Here is a 12,333-nt window from a genome sequence, read left to right as displayed (position 1 = left end):
GTATAAGGCATCATTTTTCCCAGTGCAGCTTTGCAGCAAGATACCTTTCAACATTTTCACAGCAACTATTCTGCATGTTGGTGATTTCCTAATTCCAAAGGCAGATGCTTGTACCACCTTTCCGAAAGCTCCATGTCCAAGAGACTTTCCTGTAAAGAAAATAAAGTGGAGAGATACATCTTGGTAAAAAAAAGGAATCCTGTCAGCAAATGGCTTCATAGATCATGAACTGAAAAATGTACTTTCTAATGAATCCCATCGGTATATTTCCAACACATAGCTGGTTTAGGTTTCTTGGTTTATTGGGTTTTTTAAAAAAGTAAGCAGTCAAACTAGAAGACAGAGTCATCAGAGGGAGCAAGTGATAGGAATGAAAATGTCACTAAATGAAAGCAACCATTCATTGGACGTACACTGGCTTCAAACTTGATTTTTTCAGTCTAGTTCTGCCAGAGAAAGATTTTGCTCCACTTTTCCCTGAGCACACTGCACGGTGCAGCAGCCTGTGGTGCTGCCAGTTATGTCTTCAATATCACAGACCCTCTTCCTCTTTGACAATGTGTTCACATGGACAGCTCTGGCTGCCTCTGCCCTGCTACAGAGGCTGTCAAGGCTGGCTCAGGGAGATCTTGTCAACGTATCAGCTCTAGCAATAAGTTTTATTTCCAAGTAACTATTTTCAGATTGCTTTTGTGCTTCACCTTCAGCAGAACCCAGGTACCAAAGTGGCTAACAAGAGTATGGCACCAGGATCTGCGGTGCCATGCTCTTCTACTCAGAGAAGAGCAGAAAATACCAGTCAGCTTTTCACATAAAAGCAAAGGACAACATGTACCATATATTTGTTTCTCAGATATACACATGTGGCATGGCCATCTCCACAGGACAATGTCCTGTTCCTATGATGAACACCTGTTTGACTAGCTCTCAGGTGGACATCTATCTTGTTGGTATCTGAGTGAGAGATTAATCCCACTCAGATACTTGCAAGCAGAGAAAAAGAGCTGCTGTCTGTACTAGTTTAAATCAATACTGCCTTTTATATGTGTATATTGTATCTAAACTGTAATTCTCAGTATGTCTGTCAGTAGAAGCAAATAACATATGTTATAAAAATCAATGGAAACATGGAGTGGAATATGCTGAGCCAAAAAAAACCCCAGAAAATTATTTCCAGCCTAGATGCACAAAAATGTTGTCATTTTTTTACAGCAAATAAAAGCCACAAAGAACTTGATCTACATGACTAAAAAGCATCAACAAACTGACCTTGGTTTGTGAAGGGCTTAGTGTTTGATGGAGAAATACAGATGAATCAGTGTGCATCTAAGAAACTACTGTTGCCTTTTTCAGTTACTGGATATAGATCGTGTAAGGGAAGCATCATTAAGACTCTGGTCTCAGGTTTTCTTTGTGAATTGATGTTTTTAGTTCTTAACATTTTAACTGTCCGTGGTTTCTGCACAAAGAACTTGCAGTTTAAGGTCCTATAAAACCCGCCATACCTTTGTTTAATCCGTAGCTTTAATCTGTTTCCATCACTGTTAATGCACTTCCCACATCGTGATAACTTACTTAGTCACCACTTGGAAAACACAGCGGCTCATAAAGCTACACAAAGCTGCTAACCTTTCAGAAAGGAGAATGAGCACTAGAAACAGCACTTCCTTCTCTAAACAGTGGTGTGATTCAATGGGAGACTGTAACAACACTCAGTCTTTGCTGCTCTGCTGCTGCTTGTACCGTGCTGAATAGTAGCACAGGACAGGGCTGCTTTAACTTTACATCATGCAGCTCAAAACTCCACGGTTTAGTATGCAATTGTGGCTGTGGCTGTTCTTGCAAATGTCCCTTCTGTTGACATACAAAGTAACTACAAAATTATTAATCAGAGGAATATTAAGTTGCCCAACCATCTGAGCAGTTTGTCATAGCCTTTGAGCAGCTACACTGGATGTGTTTGGGGTAGTGCTCAGATATGTAATACTGCAGAATTTAGATCCGGACCAGTGAAGCAAAGTGCTCTGCTTAAGTTTTCCACACTTGACTTGAATTTACTGGGCCACTCAGAACGCATTAAAGTGAACATACACCTCAGTCAAGAAGTTCTGAATCAGGAGAATTTTCCTTTCAGTCCCATTTTAGCAGAGTCCTTCAAGCATGTCAGTTGCTGGACCTGGAGCATTAGCAAAAAGCACTTGCAGGCACCGCACCCCATGTCTGTGGGAGGTATGGGCTCCGAGGTGTGCTCATTTCTCAGGTTCTTTGCCTAAGCTTGAGTCATCTGGGTTTTCCCCACGGATGGCTTCACGTTTTCCATTATATGTTACACAGGACAGCTGTGCACATGCAGGAGAGTGGGAAGCGCTGTGCTCGGTGCCAGCACCGTGGGCTTGCAGGGCACAGGAGGGAGCAGGGCTCGGGAAGCCCACTGCCACCAGAGCCTGTGACACTGCTCTGGAGCCAGCAGCCACACTGCCCCGGGCCCTGCGTCCCAGCATCAGCACTGTGCCACCTCTCCAGACCGGGAAGGTCAAGCCCAAGCGGGAGGGGAGAAGCGCGCGATGGCTCAGCTAACACAGCGTGTTATCGCCGACCGCACTGACAGTGATTTATGGCACCAGCCTTTGCTGCCTAATGAAAAGATGACATTTAGTCTCAGTGAGACTAATCTATGCTGAATGTTAATTACCCTGACTTCAGTGATGCCCATATGAAGTTTCCTGTAATGGCTGTACCTCTTACAGATGAAGGGAGAGTCCTGTTATATAAGCATTGCATTGCAGCCGTGGGCTGTGCGTATGCATGTTGGAGGAACACACAGCAAAAGAGATGTGGGCTGAAAGGAGAGACTTCTTTGCAAAAGTTATAATAAATATGTGTCCTGGAAGCTAAGTAGGTGGAAAGAGAAAAACAGTCGCATCAGATGCTGGAAGGGGTTGCATTTCCAAGTAAAAATATTTTTTAAAAACCATAGAAGCACATTTTGTGTTTGTGAGACACTAATCCTCAGAGACTGCCAAGGTTACTCAAAGACTGAGCCAACTGCCATGTAAGCAGGACTTGCACTGAACTAATCTAGCATACTGCACATACACAACTTCTTCAAATCTGGTTCTCATTCATTGTCAGCATTCTTTATTTGTTTACACCAGTTCTTCCACTTTTAACTCATTCTCTGGTCATCGTTCGTCACCTCTGGACTCCAAACACTAACCCTGAAAGGCATGGGTTTTTCCTTGCTGTTTACATTCCATTTCTGTTTGTTTCTTTCCCAGTGGTCACATTGTCTGCACATCAGGCTCTTGGTCCATCACTGTAAGAAAATTGTCTGAAGATTGAAGTCACTCCAGCACAAGGTTCCAGCATTCCCAGAATTATGCATGACAATTATAAATCGAGAGCAATGTATTTCAGCTGTGCTTATCCACATCTGGCCACCTTGTGTCTTCTGGCAGGCAAATTTAGTGTGATCCTAATTTTGCACATGTTAACCAAGCTCTGTTCCTGATACCCAGGAGACAGGAGGAATCTGTTATAGCTCCTAACCAAAATGCAAGGATTTTCTAGACCTTGCTGTAGGACAAATATGATGCATGCCTGAAAGAACAAACAGCACTACAGCAACGAGGCTGAGCTTATCACTGACATTTTAATGTTGACCTTCTTGCTAAAATCTGTGTGGTTTCTGGAGGGATTCATCAACTTCCAAATAAGGTCCCATCCCCCCTTCCCTTCTCATCAGCCCCACATGAGGCTTAATAAGGAATGGTTCCAAACCCATGCCTTTTGCTGGGACATTTATTGGGGAGCTGGCTGTAGGTTTAAAGTTTTCAAGGGTATTTATTTATTTATGTGTGGACTTACATGTCATATTCTTGCTCTTTATGGTGCAATAACAGAATATTTATAAAACTGCAGCACAGAGGGAAAACAAGGAGACTGCACTGGAAAAAGAAGGAGAGGGAGAAACGGGAAGGGGTGCAAGATGGATTATGAGGATCCATTTCTGCACAGGTCTTTTTCCAAGTTTCCAGGTTGAAGAAAGGGAAGAAAACAATAGAATCATAGAATATCCTTAGTTGGAAGGGACCCACAAGGATCATCCTTGTGGATGATCCTGGCTCTGGACAGCACAATTCCAAGCAGCACACCATGTGCCTGTGAATGTTGTCTAGATGCTTTTGAGCTCTGTCAGGCTGGTGCTGTGACCACTTCCCTGGAGAGCCTGTGCCAGGGCCCAACCACCCTCTGGGTGAAGAACCTTTTTCTAATATCCAGTTTAAACCTCCCCTGACACAACTTCAGGCCACTCCCTCCGATCCTGTCACTGGCACCAGAGAGAAGAGTTCAGTGTCTGCCCTTCTCTTCCCCTCACAAGAAAGTTGTAGCTGCAGTGAGGTCTCCTCTCCACTCCTCTTCTCCAGGCTGAACAACCAAACTACCTCAGCTGCTCCTCATACAGCTTCCCCTCCAGACCCTTCATCAGTTTTATAGTGAATCACCAAAACTACAGTAAATGCCAAAGGTCAGGCTCCTGAGTCTAGAGAGAGAAACATCGAAGTCGGCAGTCTGATTTGGAAATCTTTAGTTGCTCTTTTTGTGTCATGTTTTAAGTAAATCAGTTTCCAAAATATAGAATGCATCATTCTTGTCTATATTCTTCTCCTTCTGTGGCCAGGTGGCCGACTTAACAGATGAGGGAAAGGCTGTGGATGCTGTCTGCCTGGACTTTAGTAAAGCCTTTGTCACTGTCTTCCACAGCTTTTTCCTGGAGTGAATAGATAGATTATCCATGGTTGGACTTCATCTTGAGGGTTTTTTCCAACCTAAAGGATCTTGTGGTTCTATTTTCTCTTTCCTACATGAAGTCCAAATATACATGTGAAAAGTCAAGTAGACATGGTCAATCAGTCCTAAAGGCTGTAATTCATTTGCAGATCAGTGCTTGCAGAGTGGAACGGATCACACCAAACCTGGAAGTACACTGTGCTGAGTGCCTAGAACATATCAGCTCCTCTTTTCCCATAGTTATAGATACATCTTATTCAATCAATCCAAACTGTAAATGAGCTATTCCAATATTACCTAGTTTTAGCCTTTCTCTTGCGATTTCCCACTTGCTGGCATCATAAGGTAGACGTTCACATTGCTCATCTAAGGGGACTTCATCAGGATCCATGATGATTGATAGGTAATGGTTGGTCTTCATTTCAGAGGAACGAGGCTAGAAAACAAAGACATTGCAGAATAAAAAAGAGGATTAGAGTATCTGTCAGCATCTTGTTTGGATCAAGGGCTTCAAGTTCATTCTGTTCACAAGGCTGCATGTTTCACTGCACACTGCATGGTTTGGTTAAGCTCCCTTTGGCTTTTCTATATATTGCAAGAGTTTTTATATAAAAGAAACTCCTTTCTCTAGCTTTCCTTCCATCTGGACATACCAGTTTCTTCAATTAAATCCATGTGGGTCCCTATTAACATATGGTGTTATGACACAGGCCCTCTGCACAGTCAGGAGAAATACTTTCAGCAAGTGACTAAACATTGCTGATAAAAATAACTTTCCTTCATGATTGTGCAAAGCAAGAAGTGGCCACATGCAACAGATGGAGTTCTACTGCCAGTGTTTATTTGTTCCATATATCCCGCAAAGATAGGTCATATGTGGTTAGAAACTGTGCAAGACAAGTCCTCAGCACACTGGACATTGAACACTTCACAAACTGCTGACAAATTGTAGGATTTTTTATTTCTTTGGTATAAGTTCTGAAAAATTTACTCAAACCATTTGAGTCTGGAGGAATTTATTAACAGCTGGACTCAAACACATATTTTAAAACATAAAATTTCAAATTAATTTGCCAGCTTAGTTTCTCCTGAGCAAATGTATTATCTATCCACTTCACATGAGAAATACAAGGAAAGATGAATCTGATCTGAAAGTTTCCTGCAGTTCATCCATTTTGAAATGTATGTATGTTCCTTCAAAGAGCATCAAGATTTCTATTCTAATCCACTGGACTTCTCTTGACACAGGAGTACTTATCTTTCTATAGAAAAGGTCTAGTGTTTGCCATAATTTCCTGGCTATTAGTTGGAATCTATGGGAAATCTTCAGAACTGAACCTGAAGGTGTTGCTTTTCCTAAACTTGTGGAAGTAGCACATGGACAAAGACATACAGATATCACAAACATACAGATATAACCACATATTCTCTTTTCTATTATTTGCTTCAACTGCCTCCTCATACTTTCAACTTCCCTCCCCTACAGTTTAGAAATATGTCCCTAATACCTGCATTTCTAGGCATGTTTTTTGAGAAGGATATTCCCAGCAGTGCGTACCTTGATTACAAACACAATTAGACTAAAATGACAGTAATTAACAACTGCTGTTCTAATTGCTTTTCATCTGCCCCAAACCCATAAATTTTGTCCCAAGAAGGATGCACTGATGCTTGGGAGAAAGTCAGGAGGCTTGAAGCCTGGCTCCAAACCATCCACTAAGTCTGGAAAGAACATGCATAAGTGGGATATGAGTAGAAACAGAAACTTGTGTGGTGCTCCAGAAGGGGCATTTCTAGACAGAGATGTGTGTACCAAAGTGCTCCTACCCATCACATTAGAAGAGCTTTGAAGTGGACCCATTCCAGAAAAAGCAATAGGGGAGTAGAAAAGTCAGGCAGTTTCCCACAGTTCCTTCTTCAGATGCACTCAATATCAAGGTTTTGGCACAAATGGAGATTCAAAGCAACATTTTCAACGATGAAAAATTGTTAAGGATATAATCTCTCCCTGTGTGCATCACAGAGAGGTTTTAAATAAATGGTCTTGGAGAGCATGTTTTTTTTTTTCTGTTGTGGCAACATAATTTGTATATAACATTTAATTCAGAGCTAATTCCAGTCATAAATCTTTGAGAGTAAGGGTTTATAAGAGAAACACAGAGAAGACCATAAACATAGACTAACACTAGTTGGAAAGTTGCCTCAACATGTCACTTAGTTAAAGTCCCTTGTTCTACATGATATTTTTATTATCTGATGATATTTTTATTATCTTTTAACAATCTAACAAGTTTTGGTCTCATAAAAAATAAAATAAAAAAGATCTGCAACCCCTTGCTACACTTAAAGCTTACTTTTTCCCAAGATTTGCAGTCACGTTATAACTTGCTTCATCATTACTGTTGAGCATTCAGTACTGGTCCCTCTTGCCTTGTAATTTCCCTTACAGCTATGAAGTTTCTCCACAGTTTCAGCTGACCTCTGCTTTCCTTTCCCCCAAACTCCCACGCATTTCTCCTCACCAAAGCTTGCAGCAGTAGGAATGCAGGCGGAGTGACTGCTGCTGTACTGCTCTGATTTGGACTGATTTCCCATCAGTCAATAAAAGTTAGTTAGTCAGTTAGACTGTTAGTTAGTCAGTTAGACTGTTAGTCAGTTAGTTAGTTAGTTGGTTAGTTAGTTAGTTAGTTAGTTAGACTGATTTCCCACCAGTCAATAAAAGTTCTTAGTACCCAACCTAAGACACTGGCAGGCCTTAGTGCAGGTTGAGGTGACATGGTCTGTCAGCCATCTGGGACGTGCCCAGCTGTGGCGGCTGTAAGCAGATCCCTGGGGTGCTGTGTTGTGATATCCTGGGCTGGTGGTGGTGTGGGAGTGAGGAGGGGGGGCACGCAGTCATTTCTCAGCTCACGTCTTGCACTGCCCCAGTACCTTCCCTCAAATCCATCTGCTCCTGCAGGTTACACTGAGGAGTTTTATTTTGTGCTTGGGAAGGCTGCTGTGGTTTAGCCTGCACACACCACACAATGCAGACAGGGTGCTGTCAGCAAAAAGGGGTTTTAAACCATCACAGTCAGCCTTGGACAAGAAGGAGGGTCAGCTGCAGGGGCAGTTAAATTTATCATGTTGGTACAGGATCATCTGCTCTAGAAGCTGCACCATCAAAACTCCTTCAGCAAAATATCACTTTGGAAGTGATGTAATTGTACCAGACACTGTGTGAACCAGACCCCAGCACATTCTGTGAAGATCTGTCATTCCCACTCACTCAGATCTTCAAAGACATTAGGATGCTAAACCCCCACAGTTTTTGTAAGGGAATGAGGATGTCTTTGGTGTGAGTCAGGCACTCAAGTGAGCCTCAGAGCCTTGTCCCCACCCAGGCTTTTCTTTCTGGCTTACTCATACTCAGGCTTGCAAGTCACGGTTCTCCAGCATCCATCAGCAACCTGGTTATTTCACCAGGAACAAGGGTGAGAAGTATCAAAGAATCATAGAATCATAGGATATTCTGAGTTGGAAGGGACCCACAACGATCATCAAAGCTCAATGCCTGGCCTTGCACAGGACAGTCCCAAGAGTCATGCCATGAGCCTGAGAGTGTTATCCAAACACTCCTTGGGCTCTGGCAGACTTGGTGCTGTGAAAGTGGAACAGAATTTTTCTTTGGTCGACCTGACAATCCCAGCAGCCTAGGAAAATTTTTCTGACATGAACAAAGAGCTGCCAAGGAGAGGCAGGTGCCACAGGGAGATCCCTGTCTGTTCTTACCCTCTTCAGCTTGCGAATGAAGAGGGTCAACAGGAGCCAGAACAACGTCGCAGCCACACAGGTACAGGTCAGAGTTATCAGCTCCAGGTTTGACCTCTCTGATATGCCTGGGAAAATCAAGTGGGAAACATATTAGAAAATGACCTGCAAACCAAAAGCACTTCATAGTTGTTGTGTTGGGGTTTTTTTGCCATTAAAATAAAATACCAGGAAGGACCAGCTCTTTTCAATGGGGTATTAATCTCTGTTTGGACTGGCTCACAGAGCCAAAAAAAAAAGGTCTCCTGCAGCCTCAGGAGAGGACAGGGCTCACAGAGGGACAGCTCTGCTGAGGTGGTACTGTGGTGTGAGAGCTGCTGCTAAGGTGCTGGAGAAGTTCCTAGGAGGGTTTGTGCTGGTGTAGGCACCAGTGACTCCAAATGTGACCCAGGGCACGTTGCAGTGGTGCTACTTGGGGTTTGCTGTCCAGGACCTGATGCCTTTCCTCATCCACTTCTCAGAGAGCTCTTCCCTGCTGGTGGCTGAGCCCTGCAGCCTGCACCTCCATCCCAGACATGCTGTAAGCCCTCCAGCCCTCACCAAAACCATCCCTGGGGCTGACCTGGGGATTCTCTTGGAGACTCATGGTGCTACCAGGAGGAGTCCATGAGCTCTTTTTCCCATGGCTTGGATGAATCTGATCTGTCACCTGGGGGCTCAGCTCATACATAGCATGGAACCAGGGTCTTGAGCCTCATTCCCACTGGGCAGAAATCCAGGGCATATGGCCTGGCCCTCCCTCCAAATCCCTTGCTCCCCTGGCAGGCTCTGTGCCCTCAGGTGTCCTGCCAGTCACACCAGCAGCACATGGCCAGGCTCCCTGAGGGAACACAGGACCCCCTCCTTTCCCAGCAGCACCCCACAGAACCCAGGTGGCAGGGAGCTGGGAGGGCTCTAGAAACCAGGGAACTGATTAAGCACAGAAAGGGCAAAACAAAACTGGCCACAACTGAAAATGAAGCAGCAAGAAAACATGCAGATTAGAAATCTGGAAAGTATTAGAGCCCACGGACAAATCTTAAAAAAAGCCAAAATAAAACTCACTTCAGACTGCTATTTAGGGATTTGTAAAATAGATTCAGAGCAGTTTGTTTTGCAAATCCTGTGATTGCATCAAAAATCCCACACTTCCCACAATATGTTTTCCATCTGATTGTTATAAAAGGCAAAAAGAACCATCATACCCTGCCTCTTATTCTGATATACCCTCTAGAGAGGGTAAATGAGAGGACAAGGAGGAGGAATTCTGAACATGATTTCACACTAGTTTTGTCTGCACTTGCAGAGTTTCAGAGCCTGACAGCTTGGTGTTACTCCTGACAAATGAAAAAGGTGTTATTGTGTCTCACTGGTGACTTTACTGGGTAATCCAGAGGGGTGTCCTGCCTGGTTTTAGGCAAAAGGCCACAAGGCTTTGTTTAGAGGATGTGTTGCTTAATTGGCATAATGTATTCCCTCCCTAAAATGATAATCAGATTTGTATTCATGTCTCATATCTAAGATTTCCCTCAGATGTCTGTTCTGGAGCTTTGAGAATAAAGCTCATTGAGGAAAAACATGACTGCAGCTATGAATGGAGGTACAATAGTCTCCAGAAATACCAAGAGAGTTCTCTTTTCACAAGTATTTTTTTCAAGTACTTGATTTAGATATGGAACATAATGATAGCATAAATAATACAGCCCAATGCTGCTTGCCTACTCTCTGGCATCTGCATTTCCTTTTACATTTGGATAGTCTCCTCTTGCTTCTGACCAGCACTCCTGCAGAAGGCAAATAATAGTTTCTGATATTTATTCAGCAAAACCAGAGGGGTTGAAGTTTCATTAGTCACCACAACTTCATATGGCAGGACACAGAACACCCATGAGGTGCAGCCAGGCCTGGGGTGGAAGACATAAATGCTTTAACTACTACAGTAGCTGCCCAGGAGTGAGCAAAGAAATGAAAGGTGCTGTCCTTGAAATGTTTGAGCAAATGTAGGCAACCAGAAAGCATTTCTCCAGCTGGGCTGGGTTATCAAATGCCAGAGTCCTAGTCTTGCTGAAAGCCTTGAAGTCAGAGCTCTCTGAGTGTCTCTGAGATGGGAAGAAAAAGGTTTCATTTGAGGCAGACCTGGCAGAAACAGTCAGAAGAGGCCTTAGGATTAGCAGAGTTTGGTGGGCTTTAATCAGTGCTAAATCCCCCTCTCTGCCTGGTAGCTGAAGATTTCAGGCATCCCCTTACACCTCCATCCCAGAGCTTTACTCACCTGACACCTCATGAGACAAAGACTTTTCCCTGTGTGCAGCTCTGTCCCATCTGCCTGACTCTGTCCCAAGCAGCTGCCCCCTTTCTCCCCCTTTCTCCCCTCCAAAAGCCCCCATGCACCACCCCATGCCTGCAGGACTGCAGAGGGGTGAGGAGGGGTGAGTGAAGAAGTGTCAGCAGCAGCTTCTCTTTTTCAGTAGCAGCAGAAGCCACCAGAACCATGCAAGTATGCCAGGACAAGAGCCTGGAATAATCTGCTGATCCCTCCAGCTACAAGCTCAAGCCTTTGGCTGGTATGGGCTTTCTCATTAAGATTTCAGCTCTAAACACCTAAACAGTGTGGTGCAGCTCAGGTGTCAACCAGGGAAAAAGAAATGCATCCCTCACCCCTACCCCATTGGGATCTACTCTGCTCAATCTGTGTGATCTCACAATCACAGCACTGCAGCACTGGGATTGGTGCTCAGAGATGCTGAGGAATATCCATCCTCAAAGTTTATCATAACTTAGCCAGACCGTTGGTGATGACCCTTATTTGAACTGAGGTTGAACTATTGACCAACAGGACTCCATTCCAAACCTCTTTAGTGGAATTCTGAGGTAACAGGAGCCTTAGTATCCCCTGATGTCCACCTGCAATCTTGCAAACTGAAGTCATGACCCAGGCTGAACTTTGTTTAGTAACTGTGGGAATTCCAGCTAAACTTCATGGAGAAGTTCCTGATGGCTTCAGCATGACTCAAAAGGCACAACAACTTTCTGAGATACAAAGTCAGAAAGGTTAGGTAGGTAGGTAGGTAGACAGCTAGATAGATAGATAGATAGATTAAAAAGTTATTTAAAATAAGTCATTTAAATAGGAGTTATTTTAAAAGCTAACACCATTTTCATAGTGTCAGCATTGTTCAGTGAATACTTGATAAATATTTTCCTTTTCATCAGCAGGATTCACATGAAGTTATCAAATATCAGCTTTAAGACAGGGCACTTGCTATATTCCTTTGCTTGCTCTATGTCCATATTTCAGTGAGCATAAGCTGCTCCTTCCTTTATCAACACATCTCCTTCAAAGCAGCACCCCTGCAACTAACTGTATCCCTGGGGCTGCAAGGGTCCTCAGTAAAGGGAGCAGGAAATGGCTTTCATGGCAGCTCTGCAAACATGTTGATCCCCCCAAAAAAGCTGCCCAAGATGTCCAGCAGCATTTCTCCCCAGACTTTAAGGGGTACAGTCCTCTCCACCTGCTGGATGCTCTGGCAGCCATCTGCTGTTTCTATTCTGTCCTTGCAGATTTGGTGCCTCTTCAGTTCCTCAGCCAAGAGCAAGCAGAGAGATTGCTCTGACATGCCCACAGACATGGCCCTTCTCCTCCACAGATAGCTCAGCAACCCCTGGTTCCAAACCAAACACAGCCTGCAATAATTTCAAAACAGCCCTTTGATTCCCCCATCCATTCATCCATCTCGGACACAAAAATAACAC

General features: G+C 43.8%; 1 protein-coding gene across 3 annotated transcripts in view; it reads right to left on the bottom strand.

Annotated features, from left to right (window-relative positions):
* Window positions 1–12,333, bottom strand: part of FLT1 (fms related receptor tyrosine kinase 1) — a 108,748-nt gene that overhangs the window by 18,985 nt on the left and 77,430 nt on the right. For all 3 annotated transcript variants that reach the window (XM_071433988.1, XM_071433987.1, XM_071433989.1), the window contains 3 exons: window positions 8,563–8,669; window positions 5,089–5,227; window positions 45–149 (listed from right to left, as the gene is read on the bottom strand). In XM_071433988.1, coding sequence (XP_071290089.1) covers window positions 45–149; window positions 5,089–5,227; window positions 8,563–8,669 — 351 coding nt within the window. The remainder of the gene's footprint in view (window positions 1–44; window positions 150–5,088; window positions 5,228–8,562; window positions 8,670–12,333) is intronic.

The sequence above is a fragment of the Agelaius tricolor genome, unplaced genomic scaffold (assembly GCF_023055355.1).
Source record: "Agelaius tricolor isolate 1412-34295 unplaced genomic scaffold, bAgeTri1.0.p SCAF_9, whole genome shotgun sequence".
NCBI classification, from domain to species: domain Eukaryota; kingdom Metazoa; phylum Chordata; class Aves; order Passeriformes; family Icteridae; genus Agelaius; species Agelaius tricolor.
This window is presented reverse-complemented; position numbering and strand designations above follow the sequence as displayed.